The 25,670-nt window shown below is 35.9% G+C and overlaps 1 protein-coding gene across 3 annotated transcripts in view; it reads right to left on the reverse strand.

Moving 5' to 3' along the window:
- Csmd3 (CUB and Sushi multiple domains 3) overlaps positions 1–25,670 on the reverse strand; it is a 1,209,570-nt gene that overhangs the window by 134,769 nt on the left and 1,049,131 nt on the right. For all 3 annotated transcript variants that reach the window (XM_052161507.1, XM_052161506.1, XM_052161505.1), the window contains 3 exons: positions 21,687–21,811; positions 9,108–9,204; positions 7,620–7,724 (listed from right to left, as the gene is read on the reverse strand). In XM_052161507.1, the coding sequence (XP_052017467.1) occupies positions 7,620–7,724; positions 9,108–9,204; positions 21,687–21,811 (327 nt within the window). The remainder of the gene's footprint in view (positions 1–7,619; positions 7,725–9,107; positions 9,205–21,686; positions 21,812–25,670) is intronic.

Genomic DNA, 25,670 nt, shown 5'->3' on the forward strand with positions numbered 1-25,670 from the left:
GTTTCCTGAGACCATTTGCTTGTAAAATTGTCTTCCAGCCTTTTACTCTAAGGTAGTGTTTGTCTTTGACCCTGAGGTGTGTTTCCTGTAAGCAGCAAAATGTAGGGTCCTGTTTACGTATCCATTCAGTTAGTCTGTGTCTTTTTATTGGGGCATTAAGTCCATTGATGTTAAGAGATATTAAGGAATAGTGATTGTTACTTCCTATCATTTTTGACGTTATTTTTTAAATTTGAATGCTTAACTTCTTTTGGGTTTGATGAAAGGTTACTATCTTGCTTTTTCCAGGGTGAAGTTTCCCTCCTTGTATTGGTGTTGTCCTCCTATTATCCTTTTTAGGGCTGGGTTTGTGGATAGATATTGGGTAAACTTGGTTTTGTCATGAAATATCTTAGTTTCCCTTAAGTCCTGTAATTTGTGGCACTAGCAATGGAATTGAGGAAGTTATCCAGACACAGTATGACAAACACAAGACATCCTCTCATGGAGCTAAAAGAACTGATGTAGTGGAAGTAGAAAGTCTGAATATGTAAAAGGCAGGAGAGTGTTGTGGGGAGATGGGGAAATGATAGCTAATGACTACAGAAGCTGAAATGTGTAGGAGTAACTTGTAATACTTCACAGCATGGGTGGTCAGGTATCAGTGACAGACAGCAGTGAATTGTGTATTTCTAAACATGTGGGTCAAAAATTTACCAATATTCCCAATAAATAAAAGAAAACATGTTTTAAGTATTAAGTGTGCTAATGACCCTAATTTGATTAATACATGGTGTTAGGGTTCTGTCTAAGCTCCACCCCACAATTACCTGGGAATAGCCAGGTATGCCCTGTACCACTGTTACCTGAAAACAGTCATGGAGGCCTGGCCTACTATAAAGGGGGCTGATCACTCCCTCCTCTCCTTTTTACTCCTCTTACCTCTCTCATTCTCAGCTTCTCTCTTGCCCCTCTTGGGATCTCCTTCCCTCCCCCCTCTCTCCATGTGGTCTTCACCTGCCGGGCCTCTGCTTCTCTACTCTTTCCCTCTCTGTCTTCCTTTGCCTCTACTACCCTCTTAACTCCCACCCCATGCCTGAATAAACTGTATTCTATACTGTGCAGGTGTGTGTCTGGTTCCTGGGGGAAGGGATACCTTGGCATGGGCCTGCTGGGGCACTCCCACACTGCCCTATAGCATATTCTCACACCTCTTTCTCTTTTTATGATCACAACACATAGTATGCACATATACTGATATATCAGTGTTTCCACAAGTATGCACAATGATTCTGTCTCTATTTTCACATTAAAAAAAAAAACTGTGTTCTTATAAATTAGTCTTCCAACTCTAAGTCATCTTCCTTTGCTAATCTTGTATATGATTTGATTAGTGTTAAAGTACAAAACTTTACTCCATACAGCTGTCCAAAGGAGGTATTTGGAGAAGATAACCACTCCTGGTGCCCTTTTAGGAGTGTATCTAATTCAAAGTCTTTCTCCAAACATACAAAATTTAGAAACTTGCAATTCTGGTCAATGTAATCTGTTTCAACAATAGATAGGTTCTTACATTACCACAAACTAGATATTAGTCTATTTATAAAAAACAAGAACATTTCTTGAATCCTGATAAAAATATGTATCCATAAACAAAACGTATTACTTGAGAAGAAAAATAGCCCCTACACTTGAGTCAAGTGCATTATATGAAGTAATTCAGGTGAGCTCTCAGTGAATATGCAGGCAGCCTTTCTGTCACTCCTAGAATAGGTCTCAAATCCAACATGGATACTTGATTCCCTTTCAGGTTTACTACTAATCAGCTTTTCTACCTGGAGTCAAGCTTCTGTTATTGCTTCTTGGATCTACATTTCTTCTTAACTAGAGAAAAATTTAGAGATTCTACTTTGGTAAAGCTGTACTTAAACTTTCATATTCCACTTACCACCATTCCAATAGGATACGACTTGGTAATGCTGATGACAATATTGATTAGAAAACAGGAGTATAACGTGAAGACTATTCCAACAAGTTTCCAACTAATTGAAAGAACTTTAGTCTTCTGGCACTGATTAACTGACTACAACTTAGAGTGTGACTCCCCCTTTGTTTTCTTTCTTTTCCAGCCCCCTGTCATACTTGTGACCACTTGGGCATTGTCTGTGACTTTTTCTCCCTAATCTATTTCATCATATGCTCGCATATTTCTATTTTAAACACCTATGAAGACGAACACAGACCTGCAGTATTTTAATGAGACAATATCACCAAATATACTGTTTATTAAGGAATTTATTTTGTTTAACTAAAAGGTCATTATCTCCCAAAGAAGTTATGATTTGATAAAACTATTATTTAATTAGGTTTATGGGCTTTTTATTACAATATTAACATTAGGTGATATTTATAATTATATTTACTTTAATACGGGAAGGTTTTGGAGTTTTGCTCCAGTTAAAATAAAGTATTAAACTGATGCTTTCATGCTGCTGTGTGGATGATCAATAATACACTGCTAAAGTTATTTGATAATCATTTCCATACTGCACAGTAGTCTAAAATTTCTGAAATAGTATTGAACATTGTTCTCAACATTATGATAATGGATTCATTTTCTTTTGATTTTTCTTATGTTTTCTTGTTCTAAGTATTTGTACTGAGAATCAGCTTTAATCCTTGAAAGGCATATGCTTGAAAACATTTACTTTAGAATATATGGATTTAAATAAATCTACTACCTCTGAAGAACTTCTAGGTCTGTAGAAAAGTCACTATTGTTAGTCATGCCTGGTTTGTATAAATGCTCATCCTTTACCAATAATAAGTTCTCTCTCTCTCTCTCTCTCTCTCTCTCTCTCTCTCTCTCTCTCTCTCTCTCTCTCTCTCTCTCTCTCTCTCTCTCTTTTGATTCCAATAGAGAATTTAATGTAGAAAACTCTGGCAGTCTTTAGTATTTCAGTCTATGGCCTTATTCCACACTATAAAGTCTCCATGCAACTAGAAAAGTGATTCATTTACCTTCTAATTCTCTGAAGCAGAAATCAGTGTCCTTCCCGGAGCTAGGCACTAAATACTACTTTGAAAGCAAATATGAGGATTTAAGATACTTAAATTATATCTATGATGATATGCATCTTTCTGCCAATAAAAGTTATTGGTTTTTAAAGTCTAGAATTATGACATTTGAAGTCATTATTCATTCATTTCCCTTAAAACTAGCCAAACATTTACTTATCTGAGAATCCAAGTTACATTACCAGCACCTATATTTTTCTTAAGATTTGGATCAGTTTGCCTCATTTGTGAACACTAATATTTTTAATACAATAAAGATAGTACAAAATTATCTAAATAACCGTTGAATACAAACTACATTTTAATACTTACTGTATTCAAGAAATGATTTTTAGATTAAAAATGGATATTAGAGGTGCAAATGCTTAATAAAGCTTCTTCAAGCTACTTATCAATATTGTAATTCAATATTCTATATTATACATGACTGCAGAAACAGATGGAAACTTTGAACTAGATAGACACCCCCCTGCAATAAAATGATAGGTACGTATGCCTTCAGCAGCAGCCTTAGTTACTACTGTTTCTTTTAACCTTATGTGCCAGGCCTCCTAAAATAGATGCAGTTCTCCTAGCATGAAATGTTCCACAGCTCTGTATGAACATGAATTTTGTTCTGCTGAAAATATTCTCTCTTTCTTGTCTAACTTAAACTTCTAGCTATTTTCTAAGACTATGCACAAATATCACCTTGTCTTTGACAAATTCTGTGAGCTTTACACATGGAATTTACACATTTATTGTTTTGCATCTTCAACCACATTAATATCTAATATATATATATATATATATATATATATATATATATATATATATATATATTACTGCATGGGTAGCAATATGTTGTTTCTTAACCTTTCTGTCTCTTCTATTAGATTAATGTTTCTTCCAAGGAGACTGTAGTATATGTATTTTCACATACTACTCGTTGTTTAGCCTATCTCTCAAAGAAAATGTGTTCAAATTTTATACAAAATGAATGAATGAGGTTTCTTTATATATTTTCCATATTTTCCCCATAACCATGAAGAAAAGGTTTTCTTCTACCATACATTCCCTTTTACTGACAGATGGCATCCTCACTACAGTCTAAAAGGCAACAAATCTGCCCAATCGAAAGCTGGAAACTTTAAAGAGTGTGCACAAACAAGAGTCCTCTGTCATTAAGTTGATTATTACCATTAAAGTAATTGAGAGCTACATGAAATAACTAGACTTTACTAAGTACATGTGTATCATTTCCCAATGGAAATTTTGTTCTATCAAAACATTCAGGATATTGCTTCTTGGCCTTTTGGCTAAGACAAAGTGTAAAACTTTCAGGATAGGTCACTTTGTTCTAGTAGTGGACTGAACAGACTGAACCAAGATGTGTTGAAGTAGTAATACACAGAGTGGTACTATCAGGAAACACACCTGTAAAGTAAATAGAAACTGTGCATAGAAAATGCTCCATATTCTATCACAAACATAAACACAGGTGTTGTCATATTGTGAATATTTGTCAATTACATATACTTGACATAATCTATGTTTAAGGATTAGATTTAGTCATTCCTTTGTTTAATCATCACATTGGTTTTAAGTACTTATCAAATGTTAGGAACTTGACACATTATGAGACAGTATAATATAAATAATATAAATGAACACAGCTATGTTGTATGTCCAATGCTGTTTCCATAGAGTATACATTTTAGATTAAAAGGGATCAATCTTTCTTTACTCATAAAATATCTGAATTATTTGTATGATACATTTGATCTAGGATTAGCATGACATCTCATATATGTATGCAAGTAACAGGCCTAATCTCTTTTATGCTGTTTGCCTTCTTTTGTTGTTGTTTGTTTGTTTAAAAGCTTTTCCAAAAATTGGATATGAATACATGGCTTCTATACAAAGAAAGCCACTTATTCTAATTCCAACTGAAATTTTCTACATCATTTTCTTTGTTCATCAGGCCCAGGTGCTAGCATGGTTCAGGTATGTTGTAGAACCTGTGAAACATAGAACCTTGCTAGAGAAAATGTGTCACTGAGAAGGGCGTTTGAATTTATACTAGTTACTGTATCTAGGCTAGCTCTATCCTTCCATCTATTGCCATATCAACTTTAGTTTACACTAGCCTGAAGCCACTATGACATTTCTACCATGATGACTTATTGGAAAGTAAAAAAAGGTAGAAATAGATTGTTATTCTCTCAAGCAACTTTTGCTACGTATTCTGACACAGCAATGAAAAAAGTAACTAGTTCAAGTGCCCTTTAGCTTCGTTTACAAATTCTGTCATAAAAGGGGAAGTGTTGTAACCGATACCAAGGAAATGTTGTAAATAAACTTAAGAAAACACAGTGAATAAAAATTTGAATAACTAAATAAAATGGAAAACAGTACTAGAAACATTAAATCTCTGAAGGAAAAAAAATTGTGAACTCTTAATAGACCACTGAATAGCAAAGACATTGAATCAGTAATAAAACCAAAAAAAAAAAAAAAAATCTAGAGAAAGACTATATAAGTGAATTGCCCCAAGTATTTAGTGACTTCACCCAACACTTATCAAACTCTTCCACAAATTATATAGGAGTGAACATTTCTAAATTCACTATTGATATTAGTGTCATCTTGCCATTGGAGCCACAAAAACACAATTTGAAAAAAAAAAAGTAGTTGAATAGTAAATGCCATTGTTGACCAAGAAAGTAAAAAGAAATGTACAACACAACACTAATGGATACATTTAACACAGAGTTAAAGAAGCTCTGCATCATGACCAAATTAAATTTATCATATAAAGGCAAGGATGTTTTAGAAAACCATTACATGTGACACAAACTTTTTTATAAAATGAATAAAAAATGACCATATCAATGGATGCAAAAGGTGACAATATGTTTCATTATTTAAAACTCAGCAAAGCAAAAGAGTTGTGCACATAATTTTTCACAATCAGATCAAAGCTGTATGTGGAAGGCCCACCAGAAGTGTCATATGGTACAGCAAAAAAAAACAAATGGCAGCTCCTCGAAAACAGGGAAGAGGGTAAGGAAGTGTGTCACCTGTGATCAGTATTCTGATATCAATTTCTAAGCTAGAGCAATTAGTGGTCAATTTCCTTCTTTATGTAATGACACAGAGGACCATGTAGAACCTAGGAAGTTACCTAATCCCATCACAGATGGGCACATACTGCTTGTTTCACATACAGGTCACATCTAAAGCACTCACTTTTAAAGCAACAGTACAATCCTGGTTGCTGGGGCTAATGAGAATTTGAAGTGGAAATTCCTTGTCAGACAGCCTAAGATTTTAGTTTCACAGGAATACATTTTAAAACATTGATTCATATCCTTATGGACACTTATATATTTATTAAATTGGTAAAAATCACATTGATTCTCCTAACATTAAAAAATAATTGTGTGTGCCAAAACTAATGCATTTTTTTACCCACAAGTTTTTCAACTGAATTGATAGAATAGTTTGAAATCTCAAACAACATTAGATCAGAATGAATTTTTGTCAGAGTTGGTGTCATTTGTATAAAAAGAACAGTATTTTTTGTTTATTGTTATTTTTGTTTTGCTCTGAGGGTTTTATCTCTTTCTTACTGAAAACAGATTTTTTCCATACAATATATATATATATATTTTATTCGATATATTTTTTATTTACATTTCAAACGATTTCCCATTTTCTGGTCCCCTACTCCCCAAAAGTCACATAAGCCCCTTCCCCCCCCCCCCCGTTCTCCCACTCACCCCTTCCCACTTCCCTGTTCTGGTTTTGCCTTATACTGCTACACTGAGTCTTTCCAGAACAAGGGGTCACTCCTCCGTTCTTCTTGTACCTCATTTGATGTGTGGATTATGTTCTGGGTATTCCAGTTTTCCAGGCTAATATCCACTTATTAGTGAGTGCATACCATGATTGATCTTTTGAGACTGGGTTTCCTCACTTTGTATGATGTTCTCCAGCTCCATCCATTTGCCTAAGAATTTCATGAATTCATTGTTTGTAATGGCTGAATAGTACTCCATTGTGTATATATACCACATTTTTTTTGCATCCATTCTTCTGTTGAGGGATACCTGGGTTCTTTCCAGCTTCTGGCTATTATAAATAGGACTGCTATGAACATAGTGGAGCATATATCCTTATTACATGCTGGAAATCCTCTGGGTATATGCCCAGGAGTGGTATAGCAGTATCTTTCTGAAGTGACATGCCCAGTTTTCTGAGGAAACGCCAGACTAATTTCCAGAGTGGTTGTATTAATTTGCAACCCCTCCAGCAGTGGAGGAGTGGTCCTATTTCTCCACATCCTTGCCAACACCTGCTGTCTCCTGAGTTTTTAATCTTGATTATGGTTTCTCCTCCTCCTGTGTATCCTACTTCCTGAATTATCACATTTGATTCCCTAATTTTTCTTTATCTCTTTAGAAAACAAAAAGCATCTAAGGAATGATAATAAAATAAAAAAATAAGATAAATAAAAAATAAACTGGAATATGCCAGAACTTGTTTTAATTTTCCTGGTGTCAAAAAATTAACTTTACCTGTATACTCAAGATGAAATCCTGCAGCAGAGACGCTGATGTCTGATTGGAAATTTAGGTATAAGTTATTAGATGTACTATTGAGAAGATGAGGTATTGTTGTCCCTGAAATGACAATTGTTAAGTCATGTCAAGAATCATATGTAAAGGACCATAGCAACAATAAAGAAATTAAATGCATTTGTTAGCAGCCAAGCCACTGTAATTAAAATTGTATATATCCCAAAAGCCTTTGAGAAAATTTAGTAGAAATATTTCTCCTTTACCCCATTTTATTTCACTATCCCTGTCTCAGAGATGGACCTATGAAACGACTTCAGATAATTCCCTAAAGTTAGAAACAGAAAGAAAGACTGTGGCCAAAAGCTGTTTGAAATTCATGGAAATTGTAATATAATATGTGTAAATTAAAAATAAAGATTATTTTAAATTTTGCTTGTGATCTTTAGACCACTGTAATGTGAGACTTTGGATAGATTTAGAACAGATATTCATTAATTTCACATTTATTAATAAAATAGACACATAATTCTCTGTAGTGGTGAATACTTGATATTTCTTATATTCTGATAGCAAAGCTGATTATTAGCTTTCCAAAAAAAGTCCCAGTTTTGAAATAATATTAGCCACTTTCTCAGCAGATTTATTATAATGGATTTCTGAACTTCTGAAGCAAACGAACCTTGTTTGAACCAATTATTAAGTTTGAAAACATAAAATATCTGCCTGAACAAATTAATCCTTGCCTATTTATCCAGAAACTCTAAATATCCAGCAGTTTTAAACAGCAAGCATTGAAAATAACTATGGATTTTGTATTGAGATAAATTCCAAAGTAGATGTATATTTAGTGCTACAAATATCCTCAGAATATTCATAGGGAATATTCCATTGGGGGAAAATTCATAGCGAAAGTTTACACTTGCTTTGTACAGATACATGTAAAATGTCCTACTGACTGCTTGAGAAAAATGGGAAGAATAACTTATAGACTGCATTTTGATACTGAGTTGTTTCCGATCTGACTGTTTTCAGTGGTACCATCCATGCCGTCGAGCAAGCTGGAGCTAAACAGAAGCCAGAAGGTCCAAATCTGCCTTACATCCTAGAGCCTTATCATAATTAAGAACTCTGATACTGTCATCTCTCCAGCAAAGTCCAGCTCTCCATCTAACCGTAGTTGAACAACCTATGGCAGCATATGATATGTGTCATATGTCAATGACACATGTCACCTATACTATTTGTACAAATGAATCATCACAAAAAAAGAATCATCTCACATTAGCAAACTATTACTAGAATGCTGGAAAGCTTAAAAGAACATGTACAACGCATTTCAATATTTAAAAAAAAAACTTCTTATAACTTAAGTCATAATATATGGTTCATAATTAAACCTGAAAGAGTTTGTGGCAATTATTTTAATTCTTTTTCTGTATTGCTGGTTATATTTTCATTTTCAATGAACTCTGATTTCTTTTTTACCTGAATAGCTTCCAAGTCTCGGGGCATTGTTGTCTCCCCCGTCATAGAAGTCCAGAGAATCCCAGTTGTGTTCTGTAGCAAAGCTAACAACTTGTACCTATGAAATAACAGTTTTTGGTGAAAGTTAATGCTTCTAAGCAGATATGCAGTCTAGAAGTACCCATTAGAAGATGGATCACAAGGTCAGACAACCTCCCTGTTGCTATCGTAGACTGATCAACAAAAATTGATTTGGGGCATCATATTACCTGTCTGTATGAACTAATTTGTGTGAGAGAAGTCTTATGGAGTAGCTGGCAGAGTGCATGATAGATATAACATGGAAGTTGATGTCTCCATTTCAGAACATATTGTTACCAAATGCTTTGGCTTAATGTGCTAGGAATTCAAATTCATATTCTAAATGGCTAGCTAACATTAATGCTTCAGAGTACTAGACTTCTGTCAGTGTCTCAATTTTCTCTTTGCTTTACTGTAAGAAAACAAACATATCTGTGACTCAAGAGCATAGAGGACTTTGCAGTGCATATTCAGTAGACTTATTCTTGAACTCATTTTCATGTATAAACCCATTCAATTTCTCTTTAATATTTACATTGCTGTCAATATAGGCAGCCACAGTCAGTATTTATATGGATCTTTCAAAGACTTTTTATTAATGTAGTCAGAATAAAAGTCACCTTGAAGGTCCCTCGTGTGAGAAGGCAAATACTGGGCTATGATTCTGTGTCAATTAGATTTTATTTAAAGAAACAGACATGTGCTATTTTGTTGTACCTCAGTTGGCACAGTATGAGGTTTCCAGGAACCCATGGAACTCACAACTGTGGATTCTATTCTGTTCTTTATAGACTGCTTTGTAGCTTTCAAGAAGGAAAGGGAGAATTTTATTAGAATGCATTCATTTTAACTAACTGGATTCTGCTATAAGTGTAGGCACTCATTTGCTACATAGTTATGACAATTCCACTCATTAAACTGTTCTTTTCTGCAAAACAGCCCTCCATCACTCTCCTATTCAGTGGATGCTGGCAATACTGCTCCAGGGGTGAGTGCCACATGGCAGGAGATATCCTGCCTGCATGATTGGCACCTGATCTAATGTGCTGTTCCAGAACAACAAGGATTAAAGCTCCAACCATTACTTTCTTAAGCATTAATTCATTCCCAATTATTTTCTGAATTTTTCTTTTCTTCAGTCCAGTGTAAAAAAATATTGTACTATGCTAAAAATACCTTGTAAAGATTCATGCAGGAGTTGACTTTTGATCTGAGCTGAAGGTAATGAGAAGCTTCTAAAGGAACAAAATGATTAAGTGTGTGAAACAGTAGATGAATCAAACCATGATCTGGACTCAGTGAACTCTCAGTAATCCAATTTAGCCACAGTGGAGAGAATCTCTATGCAAGAGGAGAGCTGCATGCACAGTTAGGACCACAATATAACACAGATGAGGAGTGAAATTTAATGATAAAAACAAGAAACACAAGTCAGGGTCATTGGGTTTGAAACTTTCTTGTAACCTTTACCTACACATGCTTTAATGCCTAGAGATGCCATCAATCTTGTGCTTCAAATTCACCGCAAAAGCTATTGTGAGGAAATTGTCTTATTCACAGATTCCCTAACATTTAAGCTAGATAATGTATATTAGAAACTTGATGTGTAGTATAAATTGGAAACTCAGAATCTTAGCTGAGAAGGACGAAGAGAGGGAGAGTGATTAAATACTAAACACTAGCAAAAATAATTATGCACTTGAAAGTATAATTATGCCTTCAGTTTTCCACTAAAAGATCGCAAAGTGGGAGGGGGAATATAATCAAGACTTCAAGTGCAGATCTGAATTGGTGGAAGAAATGAAAGTACAAAAGTGAAGTTCTGTACAACTGAATTAGATAGGATGCAGAAGAGGTACAGCAAAATGCTTGGAGTCACATGTGTTCACATGTGGGAAATCACTGGATCACATGTGAGGTGAAAAAGAGACTGAGACTAAATATTCAAGAACAATTTCTGCTTTCCCCTGAGTTATTCAGAGCATAGAAGTGGAAGAACAACATGTAAGCATCTCTAAGTATGCCTACTATGCATAAAAGGGGAAGAACATTTGTTCAAATCTGGATTTGTCAGTGTATTTAAGAATCAGATTCTAACACAAGGAGTTTACAAATATTACCATATTTGTGGAAGTGGAGTGCACCTTTAAGAAGTAAGTAAATGGAAAATTTGGAGATACATAAAATTTACTGAAAATAAGTAAAGGTAAATGAGAAAGCAAAGCATCCACAAAGCAAAGACCAGACTGATGTGGCCAAAATATATGATGTGGTTAAGAAATATATGCTGCTCTTCAATGTTGGAAAAAAGCATAGTAAGAAATCCTCAGGAATCTGGAAAAGGAGAGGATCTATTGTTAGTTTGAGGTCTGCATACTGATACAAGATTTAGATACTCAATTCTAGTTCATTGAGAAGTCAATATTCTAGCTATGAAGTAGCTATTCAGTTCATTGTGATATCTTATGGTATTCACAAACATTTGATACCATTTGTGACCGAGAATCTAAGAAATATAGCTTGATATAATAAAAACCATATTGAGTATAGAAGCATGAAATGGCTAGGAAAACTAGCAGGCAGTGTTCTGGAATCTCTTATGCAAGTTAATGACTGAGAAACTACAAGGACAGAAAATCAAATAAGAGACAAGAGCCTATGGTTCCATTTCAGCCTAGTGAGAAGTTTGGGATAATCAAGGCAGCAGGATACCTTTGTGAAGGAATATGAATAGTTTGGGGTCAACTTCACATAATCCAAAGTTATATGACAGGCTACAACCTCAATTAAGAAAATGCCTCCATAAGACTGTAGTGAAAACAAGCCCATAGAGTATTTTCTTAACTAGTAATAGATATGTGGGGGCCCCATGCATTTAAAGTAGTGCTATCCATAAAATGATGGGCCTGGGTCTGCAATGTCCTCTGCTTTAGCTCTTGCCTTCAGGTTTCTGCCCTGTTTGAATTCCTATCCTGACATCCTTTGATGCTTAATAGTAATGTTTAAGAGTGTAAACGAAATAAATCTTTCATTGCACACTGCTTTTGGTTTTGTTTCATTGCAGCAGAAGAAACCCTAACTTTTTCCCTTTATTCTGGAAACAAAGGAAATTAGGGAATTCATATTGATAATAATTATGCAATAAGTAATTCTTCATGATTTCATAGAGTCCTTTTGTTAAACACAGCCCCTTGGAATCTGTCCCTGGGGCATTCTTATAAAATAAGAGGGAAAGAAACAAATTTATCATTCCTCAGAAACATATCACATCATATTAATATGACAGACTGACCTTTAGACATTTTCCCAAAGAACTGTCAATAATAAAATATTAACTATTTTAGAATCTTTTCTGATTTTTTTCTACCAAAGCCTAGTTCATCAACCCAGAACTTATACAGTAAATATATTTGTTAATGCATACATGTTTAGTTCCAAACCTCTTAAGTTAAATGTTTCTCAAACCTATATATTCCTTATAGAATAGTCAATAGTCACATTTAAAACATAAAAGATGCACTAAGTAAAGATTTTATATTGGCATTGTCATGTACAGTTTTGAAGATGTTTGCTCTCAGCAAGGAATATACTACAATTTGTCTGTAGATATTTTATTAGATTTTGCACTTCTAACTCTCCAAAATTGTTCCAAATCTATTGCATAAGAAGGTGTCCATTGACTTTTCTAAAAGTATTTACTCAGCTTATAGTGCCATGTCCTACAGTGTCAGAACAGTGTTGGCCACGGCCCTCTGAACTTATAGATAATTAGCAGATATTGGTGTTCTGTTCAAAAACTTTTCCCCTGTGCCCATGTCCTCAAGGGTCTTCCCTAATTTCTTTTCTATTAGTTTCAGTATGTCTGGTTTTATGTGGAGGTCCTTGATCCACTTGGAGTTGAGCTTAGTACAAGGAGATAAGAATGCATCAATTCACATTCACATTCTTCTGCATGCTGACCTCCAGTTGAGCCAGCACCATTTATTGAAAAGTCTATCTTTTTTCCACTGTATGGTTCAGCTCCTTTGTCAAAGATCAAGTGTCCATAGGTGTGTGGGTTCATTTCTGGGTCTTCAATCCTATTACATCGATCTACCTGCCTGTCACTGTACCAATACCATGCAGTTTTTAACACTATTGCTCTGTAGTACTGCTTGAGGTCCAGGATACTGATTCACCCTGAAGTTCTTTTACTTTTGAGAATAGTTTTAGCTATCCTTGGTTTTTTGTTATTCCAGATGAATTTTAGAATTGCTCTTCTAACTCTATGAAGAACTGAGTTGGGATTTTGATAGGGATTGCATTGAATCTGTAGATTGATTTTGGAAAGATGGCCATCTTTATTAATCCTGCCAATCCAAGAGCATGGAAGATTTTTTTCATTTTCTGAAGTCTTCTATTTCCTCTTTCCAATTCTGTTCTTCTCATACAGATCTTTTATTTGTTTGGTTAGAGTCACCCCAAGATACTTTATATTGTTTGTGGCTATTGTGAAGGGTGCCATTTTCCTAATTTCTTTCTCAGCCTGCTTATCTTTTGGGTATAGTAAGGCTATTCATTTGCTTGAGTTGATTTTATAAACAGCCACTTTACTGAAGTTGTTTATAAGCTATAGGAGTTCTCTAGTGGAGTTTTTGGGTCACTTAATTATACTATCATATCATGTGCTAATAGTGATAGTTTGACTTCTTCCTTTACAATTTGTATCCCCTTGACCTCCTTATGTTGTCTAATTGCTCTAGCTAGTACCTCAAGCACTATATTGAAAAGATATGAAGAGATGGGGCAGCCTTGTCTAGTCCCTGATTTTAGTGGCATTGCTTCAAGTTTCTCTCCATTTAGTTTGATGTTGGCTACCGGTTTGCTGTATATTGCTTTTAGTATTTTTAGGTATGGACCTTGAATTCCTGTTCTTTCCAAGACTTTTAGCATGAAAGGATGCTGAACTTTGTCAAATGCTTTTTCAGCATCTAATGTAATGACCATGTGGTTTTTCCTCTTTGAGTATGTTTATGTAGTGGATTGAACTGATAGATTTCCTTGTATTAAACCATCCCTGCATCCCTGGGATGAAGCCTACTTGATCATTGTGAATAATAGTTTTGATGTGTTCTTCGATTCGATTAGCAAAAATTTCATTGAGTATTTTTGAGTCGATATTCATAAGGGATATTAGCCTGTAGTTTTATTGCTATTGAAGATCACTCTTATTCCATAGTGATCTGATATGAGGCATGGGATTATTTTGATCTTCTTATATTTTTTGAGGTCTGTCTTGTGACCAATCATATGTTCGATTCTGGAGAAGGTACCATGAGGTGTTGAGAAAAAGGTATATTCTTTTGCCTTAGAATGAAATATTCTCTCTCTCTCTCTCTCTCTCTCTCTCTCTATATATATATATATATATATATATATATATATATATATACATCTGTTAAATCCAATTGGTCCAAAGTTTCAATTAGTTTCATTGTGTTCCTGTTTAGTTTCTGATTTCTTGATCTGTCAATTGAGGAGAGTGGAGTGTTGAATTCGCCCACAATTATTGTGTTAGGTGCAATGTGCGCTTTAAGCTTTAGTAAAATTTCTTTTACGAATGAGGGTGCCCTTGCATTTGGAGCATAGATGTTCAGAATGGAGAATTCTTCTTGTTGGATTTTTCCATTGACCAGTAAGAAGTGTCCTTTTGTGTCTCTTTTGATGACTTTAGGTTGAAAGTCAATTTTATCTGATATTAGAATGGCTACTCTGGCTTGTTTCTTAAGACCATTTACTTGTAAAATTGGCTTCCAGACTTTTACTCTGAGGTAATGTTTGTCTTTGACACTGAGATGTGTTTCCTGTAAGCAGCAAAATGTAGGGTCCTGTTTTTGTATCCAGTCTGTTAGTCTACCTGTTTTTTTGGGGGGAATTGAGTCCATTGATGTTAAGAGATATTAAGGAATAGTGATTATTACTTTCTGTCATTTTTGATGTCATTTTTTATATTTGAGTGGTTATCTTCTTTTGGATTTCATGAAAGAAGGTTACTATCTTGCTTTTTCCAGGGTATAGTTTCCCTCCTTTTAGGTGTTTTCCACCTATTATCCTTTGTAGGGCAGGGTTTGTGGAAAGACTTGGTTTCTCCATCTATGGTGATTGAGAGTTTTGCTGGGTATAGTAATCTTGGCTGGCATTTATATTCTCTTAGAGTCTGTATGAGATCTGCCCAGGATCATCTAAATTTCATGGTTTCTGGTGAGAAGACTGGTGTAATTCTAATCGATCTTACTTAATATGCTATTTGGCCTTTTTCTGTTACTGCTCTTAATATTCTTTCTTTGTTTAGTACATTTGGGAGTTTGATTATTATGTGACAGGAGGTATTTCTGTTCTTGTCCTTTCTGTTTGGAGCTCTGTAGGCTTCTCGTATATTCGTGGGCAATTCTCTCTTTAGGTTAGGGAAGTTTTCTTCCATAATTTTGTTGAAGATATTTGCTGGCCCTTTAAGTTGTAAATCTTCACTCTCGTCTATATCTATAATCCTTAGATTTGGTCTTCTAATTGTGTCCTGGATTTTCTGGATGTTTTGGGTTACAAGTTTTTTGATTTTTGCATTTTTTTCATTGTATATTCAATGGTATTTATGGTGTCTTTGCATCTGAGTTTCTTTCTTCTGTCTCTTGTATTCTGTTGTTGATATTCTCATCTATGGCCCCTGATTTCTTTGCAATGTTTTCTATCTCCAAAGTTGTCTCCCTTTGTGGTTTCTTAGTTGTTTCTACTTCTGTTTTTAGATCCTGAGTGGTTTTGCTCAGTTCATTCACTTGTTTGTTTGTGTTTTCCTGTAATTCTTTAAGAGATGTTTGTGTTTCCTCTTTCATGATTTCTGCCTGATGACTCAATTTCTCCTGCATTTCTTTATGTGATTTTTGTGTTTTCTCTTTATTGGTTTCTATCTGTTGACAGATATTCTCCTGAATTTCTTTAAGTGATTTTTGTGTTTCCATTGGAAGGGATGCTATCTTATTCATGTTCCCCTGTATTTCTTTAAGAGATTTATTGATGTCCTTTTTGTGTTCCTCTAACAGCATCATGACCAGTGATTTTAAACCCAAATCTTGTTTTTCTGGTGTGTTGGGGTATCCAGGAGTAGCTGTTGTTAGAGAATTGGGTTCAGATGCTGCCATATTGCCTTGATTTCTGTTAGTAAAGTTCCTGCATTTGCCTTTGCCATCTGGTTATCTCTGGCATTATTTGGTCCTGCTGTCACTGACTGGTGCTTGAACCTCCTGTGGGCCTATTAGACTATTTCTGCACTACTGGATGACTGGGTTTCTCCTGGCACAGATTGCTGATATGCTGCCCTACTCTTGGGTGCTGTTGGAGCCCTAGTGTGCCTTCTCCCAAGCAATGCTATACTAGGGTTATCTCTGTGTACCCGGTGTTGCCTGTCTGGTCTGCCTGGTAATAAAGATGGTGGATGCCCTGTGGACCCCCTCCAAGTGCTGATCCTTCTGTAGGGCCAACGGCCCAGGACAGAGCTTCTTGCTGGGTTTCAAATGCTCTGCTGATGCTGGGTCTTGAATGTCCCCACTTCTTCTGAATAACCTGCTCCTTTCTGTTCTTGAGTGATTATCAGGAAGTAGGATGTTCCCCTTCAGATGTGGCACAGGTTTACCTCCTCTGATGGAAATGGGCAGTGGCGATTAACCAGCTCCTGCAGGTTCTCTAGAGAGTATTAGGTAGTGGATCTTCCCCATGTCAGATGTGGCACAGGTCTGTGGCTGGGCTGGCTGCTTGGTCACAGGAGCTAAGGTGGTAACAATTTCGGACTGCAGCACTCTGTCTAACCACAGGGCTCTCTGTAGGACAGGTGTTCCCCTGGTTGAGCTGGTTGAGCTGTCAGAGCCTAGATGGTTGTGACCTTGGACCACAGGACTCTGTCTAACCATGGGACTCCCTGCAGGTCAGGTGTTCTCATGGCTGAGCTGGCTAAACTGCCAAAGCCTAGATGGTGGCAACCTTGGACCACAGGGCTCTGTCTAACCACAGGACTCCCTGAAGGTCAGGCATTCCCCTGTTTGAAGAGCAGCACCAAATGGTAGTGACCTCAGACTGCAGGGACCATCTAACCCGAGATTATTATTTTTAAAAGTGCTTGGCTGGTTGGTTGGTTGACTGGTTGCGTTTTTATTCATTTTGTCAGGAACAGAATGAAGAGAATATGTCTGGATCATGAATAAGACCCACTTGATCTTTGTGGTAAAAAAAAAAAACAAATGAAAATAGAGACTTGTGAAAGATGGTCTTGGAGCAGTTTGTTAGACACAAATGTAAGTCAGAATAAAATTCAAGATTTCTTGCTTGAAAACTAAACAGGGCTGGAGACATGATCTAGAAAACAAACTGTATGGAAATTTGTGCATGCTGATAGAAGAATGGAGACATCATTTGCTGAAAAAAAATCATAAAATTAGTATTGAATAATGTAGCTATATACTTAGCTGTAAAACCCATTGGCTAGTTTAGATAGTATAAATCTGGGATTAGAGATGTGGGCTTCCTATATTGGTCCAAACTCTATCATTAATTCTGTCCATCTTTCAAAAAAAGGAATTTTTTTTTAAGATTTTGTCATTGTCACTTGTTTTGCTTTTGTTATCTGTTATTATTCAAGTCTTGTTAGCTTATAACATTCACTGAGAGCATAGAAGTAAAGACTCTGCAAAGAAGATGTCATAGCCTGAAGTAAATAGGCCTCCTGATAACATTCGTATGAACGATGTGTTTACATCAAAGAAGAGCCAAGGTTAATTATAGAAGCAGGTGATATGGGTGAAAGAAAGGTACAGTGATCCATGAAATTTTTGATGTAACAACTAAGGTGGGAAGAAGTGTTCTGAGAGTGACAGGAGAAGCTGTAATGTTGAACTGCGTTAACTCAATCCACAGATCAGCAATGCAAAGGATTTAATCAAGCAGGTGTTCATGGGAGAACAGCTTGATTAGAGCATTAGGTACTAAAGTCACACTGCTCAGTACCAAAAATAGGACAAGATAGTAGAGACACAGCTGATAACATATAAATAATCGAGGGTGTCCTTCATAACCTTATAAATGAATGAGCTAATAGAAGTTCTCTCTGATTCTCAGTTCAGAGCACAACCAGAGGTAGGTACAAGCCTGAAGACTTTGTTTAATCTATTTTCTTTTTTTCAGAATATCTATGTGGGAGAAATGCAAACAAGAATCATGAGAGGAAGGAGGGAAAGATGCCTTAAAGAGAGTATGGACATAGTAAGTGAAGAGAAAGAGATTGGTTGTGGGATAAAGTTTTTTTTTTCTTATATTGTATGATGATTTTTTTGTTTGTTTGTTTTCTTTTTTATTTTTTTATTCGATATATTTTTTATTTACATTTCAAATGATTTCCCCTTTTCTAGCCCCCTACTCCCCAAAAGTCCCATAAGCCCCCTTCTCTCTCCCTGTCCTCCCACCCACCCCTTCCCACTTCCCCGTTCTGGTTTTGCCCTATACTGCTTCACTGAGTCTTTCCAGAAAAAGGGGCCACTCCTCCTTTCTTCTTGTACCTCATTTGATGTATGGATTATGTTTGGGGTATTCCAGTTTTCTAGGTTAATATCCACTTATTAGTGGGTGCATACCATGAGTCACCTTTTGAGTCTGGGTTACCTCACTTAGTATGATGTTTTCTAGCTCCATCCATTTGCCTAAGAATTTCATGAATTCATTGTTTCTAATGGCTGAATAGTACTCCACTGTGTAGATATACCACATTTTTTGCATCCACTCTTCTGTTGAGGGATACCTGGGTTCTTTCCAGCATCTGGCAATTATAAATAGGGCTGCTATGAACATAGTAGAACATGTATCCTTATTACATGGTGGGGAGTCTTCTGGGTATATGCCCAGGAGTGGTATAGCAGGATCTTCTGGAAGTGAGGTGCCCAGTTTTCGGAGGAACTGCCAGACTGATTTCCAGAGTGGTTGTACCAATTTGCAACCCCACCAGCAGTGGAGGAGTGTTCTTCTTTCTCCACACCCTCTCCAACACCTGCTGTCTCCTGAATTTTTAATCTTAGCCATTCTGACTGGTGTAAGGTGAAATCTCAGGGTTGTTTTGATTTGCATTTCCCTAATGACTAATGAAGTTGAGCATTTTTTAAGATGCTTCTCCGCCAGTGGGATAAAGTTTTAAGTATGAGCTAGGGGAGAAGGAAAAAAAATGACTAGGCTAACTAAAACTAAGGGTATGTAAAAAAGCTTTGTGAAAAAACACTTCTTATTTGTTTGTTTGTTTGTTTGTTTGTTTGTTTTTCGAGACAGTTTATCTGTGTCATCCTGGCTGTCCTGGAACTCACTCTGTAGACCAGGCTGGCCTCGGACTCAGAAATCTGCCTGCCTCTGCCTCCCAAGTGCTGGGATTAAAGCTGTGTGCCACCACCACCCAGCAAAAAACCACTTCATTTTCAGCTTATTATAAATGTATGTCTGACTATATATAAGATCAGAGGTTTTTTGCATTGAGAACAATACTGCTCCCCCCAAAATTTGCATCATTATACCAAAATTTCATCACCAGCGATGAGACACTATATAAATTACTAGTTATAGAAGCCCACTGCAGAGGCCCCTTCTCACATGCAACATCATTTCCAAAGTGCTTGCCTAATCAAGGAGCTAGATGATACAATCCAATATCTGCAGACACCACACTGGCTTATAGGACGTAGAGACATCAGTCTCAATCTAATGAGGAAAATATACTCCTGGATACTTTTCAAAGTACTGGAACTATGTCATGCAGGGTTCTGCATGCAAAAAAAATCATTGTTTTTATTTAACATTGTATTCTTAATGCTGCAATGACAACCTTCCTGAATTGATGTACCCACTGCAGCAATATTGGTATGGTGGTTACTGAGTAGTCAACTGTTTCCTGGTAGCATTCCAGGTCTGTCCCTAAGAGGAAATTTGTGGCTGATGCTGTGAAACTAGTCAAAAGCTCCAGGGTAGGGAGGTCATTGGCCCTAGTGGGAACCTGTTCCTGCTGTCTCACCCAATGCTCATGTTGTCAAATTGCCTGCTAAACAGTTACCTTTAGGCCCATATGGTGCTGATGCTCTCAACTCTGTTCAAAGAATCATGCTTTTTCAGTGATTCCTATAGAGGTTTCACATCTGAACAAAGAGCTAAGAATAAGTGACTATGAATGAGTAGGGGTGCTCACCTATAGATGAGACCTCTATTTCAATTCCACTCCTAGAGATTAGGGAACATTTAAAAGCATTCATATCCCGTGGAATGATGGGGATATTGCATGTATAAACTCACAGCAGCTGTAGTCCCTTACATGAGACCTATACAAGATCAAACCATTCAAGATTACAGTGAGGAAGAATTTCCTGAGGCTCCATCTTTACCCGAAAGCCATTGAAAATTAATAGGTGCTAAGAAAATTAAAATCAGTTTTCTTTAGGAGTGTGACTGCTGGTAGCTTGCTGATGTTAAAGTAGATATTCCACACCATAGATATCTTTAATACTTTTAAATCATGTTATCAATGTATTTATTGTTTTATCTCCCTCCCTCTGCCTCTTCTTCTCCCTCTCTTTCTCCCTTTTTTCCCTCTCCCTCTCCCCATCTCTCTCTCTCCTTCTCTGCTTGTGTGTATAGTTATGTGTATATATATGTTTATGTGTATTTTTGTGTGTGTTTGTGTGTGTATGTGTGTTCGTGTGCTTAAACTTTATTGGTACTGTGGTGTACCTGTGAAGGAGATTTGCAGTAGTTGGTTATTTGTTTCCTTTTTGTGAGAGAAGGGATTTAACATAAATGATAAGTCTTGGCAATGAGTACATTTATTTGCTCATCCGTCTAGCAACCCTGAATTTAATAGTCTGAAAATATACCATTTAGTTTTGTGCCATCAATTGTCATGCTTTATTTTAATATCTACTGTGCGGGTTTTTTTTCAGATTATCTTCACAATGCCCTATTCTGAAGACTTACTCTTAGAGAGCAGAGTTCAAAATCAGTGCATTTAAGAGGTGATTGCATTTGGAGTACTTTGACCTCTTCAATTGATTATTCTCTACTTATGCCTTCATAAGTCATTGGGCTATGCAGAGATATGAAACTTTAGGAGATAGGTTCTACTTGGAATAAGTTAATGGAAATGTATGTGAAGAGAATTCATCTTTTCCCTAGCCTTGCCTGTTTTTTGATGGAAATAATCTGGGCCAGAGAATACTTTATTGGAGTACTCTCCTAATCGCAAAGTCCTATTGTGTGCAGTAGAAGAATTTGGTTTGTTTTTGTAATTATCTTCTTGAAAACTGGATTTTGCTGTGCTTTCAGGTAAAAATATTAATAATAAATATATTTCTATTAACCTTTGGCAATCCAACTCTTTGTTGAACTTTAAGAAATAATATGCACTCCGTCATTGCTGAAAATATTAATTCCAAATATAAAATGAAAAAATAAGACAAAGTAAATAAATATCCTTACTTGAATGCCAGCTCCCTCTGGCACTGTGATCTTCCAAACGCAATTCAAATTGTTGTCATAAGGCTCAGGATATCCAGGAGACAAAATAGTCCCTTTACGCTTAGTTAAAATCCCCCCACAAGGCACTGAAAGTTAAGACAGCAGGAAAGCAAGTTAATTCTACTGAAAAGGATTACAAGAAGACAAAGGTGAGATAGAAGTCTCTGATACAGAACAGTCTTGTAAACAAAACCATATTACCTTATGTTTTAAGACTCAAGCATACCACAAAAATACCTATAGAAATTAATTATACAGCATCCATAAATGAATAACTAAAGTCATACAATTTTAACTCTCATGTGTGTTATAATCTCTAAAACTGAATTGAGAGTATTTCTCACACACAGAAAATAAAAAGTAAAATAAGGTAGCTCAATGCTTACATACAGATTAAAAAGGTTGTTATTTATTGTTACATACCACCTCCTTTATTTTTCATGGGGTTTTGGGGTAATGAGATCTTTTAAAATCTAATATTGATTTTGGTAGTCATTACACTGAAAACATTTACTTAATCCACTCCATATGACTAGAATAATAACAGTTGAATTTACATTTATCTAAGTCTCCAACAGTTCAAACAGATTATGAAAACATTTTTCTTCATGCTGTAATGGAGGGAACAGAGTCATTAGAGGTCATAAGATGTCACAGTAAGTGATAAGCCTAGAATTTGCCTCCTGGATTTAGGTCCAAAGTCCAGGTTCCTCCATGGGAGGAAGATATTGCCTGTGGTTATTATCGGCTTATCTGCTAATAGAAAGAACAATATGTTCTATATTCTTCCCCTTAAATCTACACTGAATTTCAGGTTCCATGCACTTTCAGAATGTACTGCATGAAGGTTTCATATCATGAGTGACCTTTTTTAGATTGTGGGCATTGCCTAATTCATAACTCATGAATCTTTGGTGCCTGGGAAAATGGTCTCCAAATTCTTTGGAATACAAATGTTTCAATACACAAAATGGAAACACTAGTTGATACAAAATACTTTTTGAGAAAATGCAGACTATTACTTACATAAAGAAACAAGTCCACTGATTTAAATATAATAAATAATTGACAAGCTAATTTTCTTTTGGTTACAACTATTATTATTTTGAATAACAGAGTACTCTGCTTTTTTAACATTTTTATAGATTGCCTACAGTGTAGAAATAAATAAAAAAAATAAAAAAAACACGATACATGAGAGAAAGGAGAAGAAACAGAAAGACAGACACATAGACACTGAGAATAAAAAGTGGAAGACACATAGAAAGTCTGAGGATTTCTTTGGGTATTCCCCCCTTCCCTCCCTCCTCTCCTCTCCTCTCCCCCCGTCTCTCTCTCTCTCTCTCTCTCTCTCTCTCTCTCTCTCTCTCTCTCTCTCTCTCCCTCTCTCTCTCTCTCTCTGATTCTGATGTTATGCTGTCTTTCTTCAAGCTCCCTCTGTTCTCTAAGCACCTACCTAGGTTATAAAAATATGCAAACCTTTATATGAGATCAGGGCTGGGATTATAAGTTTCTCTTACTTGTAAACAAACATTTGTACTTCGAAGTCACCTTGCCTTCATACACATTTTTAAAAACAATTTTAAATAAATGAATCACAGTTTGGTGACACTTCTCAAGTCAAATGAAAAAAAATCCAGTGTACTTGCTCAAAAATAGTACTACAAGATATTATCTGAGTGGCAATATTTTAAAGTCATTTTTTTAATTATTTTCTTTTATGTTTGTATGAGCACATATTATTGTATGGATGCTGTCAGGAGTCCAGAAGACAATATCAAATCCCCCTGAAACTGGAGATACAGTTGTTTGCAGGTGGGTCCCTCTTCTCTCTGATCAGCAAGTATTTTTAACCACAGAACTTATTTTCAGATACCATCTCTTGTTTTCTTATACTACATTTCCAGAATTAAACACAAAGTCAATTAAATTAGAGAGTATTTTTCACCTGTAAAAATATCAACAACTCTTATATAGGTCTCAAAAATATCCTGAAAGGATTAAACAAAAAAAATTCATAAAATAAATATTTGCTCCAAAATTAATTAAATAGGTGATAGATGATAGATAGATAGATAGATACATAGATAGATAGATAGATAGACAGACAGATAGATAATAAAAAATTGGGGAAATGGCCCAAAAAGTTCATTCTGCTCCTCAAATGAACTAAAACACTACATTACTTCTCTTACATCTTTATACTATTCTTGTTTTCTTTATCTGACATATTACATTCATCATTGCACAGGCTTCCCTGTATAATTTATATATAATACATACTTTTAAGTTTCTACAAAATAACCTGTCTAAAGTTATAAAAATGACATGAAAAAACAATCCCATACCTTAATCTTCCATATAAATACAGTGTATTTCTTTAGCCTTTCTCGTTCTAATTAATCACCATCCCTCAGTGACAATATTTACTTCCATATCTTTTGTAAACACCAAGTGTTTACCTCCAACCATAACTCCTTCCTGAATATGAACATTTTCCAGTCAGCAGTTCAAAATTCAAATATACAAACAAAACCTCTACTGTTCTTTCCTCTAAGCAACTCAAATATTCCTACCACTAACCCACCATATTATTAGGTCATAAAATTAAGACTCATCCTGATTTCTCTCATATTTTATAATTCTATGCAATTTCTATCTCTCAGCAAATCCTGTAACTCTCTCTTAAAATATATGCTTGGACTCAAAGTGCTTCTTAGTCAGGAAAAATGCCCCAGTGAAACCCAGTTGTCTGATTTCAGTTCACAGAATCCAGTTTCAAATAATGATGGTATAGCATATCTTATAGGCAGGACATAAGCTGGAGAAATTGTGAAAGTAGCCAACCAGTGACTGGTCCAGCTCAAGACCCATGCCACTAGACAGAATCCACCCCTGAGACTGCTTGGAGGTCCAGGACTCAAAGTCTTGATAGCCCAGGGCCCTAGAGTATACCAAACATGACTGGGAAAAACAAAACCAAACAAGACAAAATAAACAGCACAACTCCATGAAATTTTTGCTAATGATATTCTGCTATATCATTTCTAGAATGTCATCAGAGAGACTTCACAAACCAACTGATGGAAACAAATGCAGAGACTCACAGCCAAGCATTAGGTGGAGCTCAAAGAATCCTACAGAAGAGGGGAAGGAAATATTATAGGAGCCAGAGGGGTCAAGTACAAAAACAAAAACAAAAACAAAAAAACAAAAAACAAAAAGCAAAAAACAAAAAAAAAACAAAACAAAAACAAAAGAAAGCAAAACAAAAAACAAAAAAATTAACTAACTTGGACTCATACGGGGCTAGCAGAAACTGAACCAACAACTAGGGAGCTTACATGGGTGTGACCTAGGCCACCTGCAAAATATATGTGTATATTGATATATTTGTGTGTATATGCTTGGACTAAATATAAATATATTTTTGTGTTCTTATAGGACTCCTAACATTGGGAGCAGGAGCTGTCTCTAACTCTTTTGTCTTATTTTTGGACCCTTTTCATTCCATATGATTGACTTCTCTGTGGTGGGTTGGGCTGATGTTGTTTTTAATGTTAATACTGGTTCCTCAAGAGAGGTTGCCTCCAACAAGCATCATGTACTCAGATAATGTGAACCTTCTCCCATTTTAAGTGGTCAATAAATTCCTAGAACCTGTGATTGGGCAGTGGAAGGGAAAGATGTTATTGAAATCTCTACAGTTGTGGGCAGGTAAGGGGACAGGAGGACTCTTCAGGAGAGACAGGACAAAGGAAAAGGAGGAGAAGCTGCAAAGGACCAGAACTGTGTGGAGGTGAGAACGTAGAGTAGCAAGAAGTTTTATAGCTGGGTAATACATTCGTACAATGATCAATCTACCAAATCTAGGCAAATAGCTTATAATTATAAAATCTGGATTGCGTGTTTTTTATATGAGCTTATTAGGGTTGGAATTTCCAG

The sequence above is a fragment of the Apodemus sylvaticus genome, chromosome 17 (assembly GCF_947179515.1).
Source record: "Apodemus sylvaticus chromosome 17, mApoSyl1.1, whole genome shotgun sequence".
Classification (NCBI taxonomy): domain Eukaryota; kingdom Metazoa; phylum Chordata; class Mammalia; order Rodentia; family Muridae; genus Apodemus; species Apodemus sylvaticus.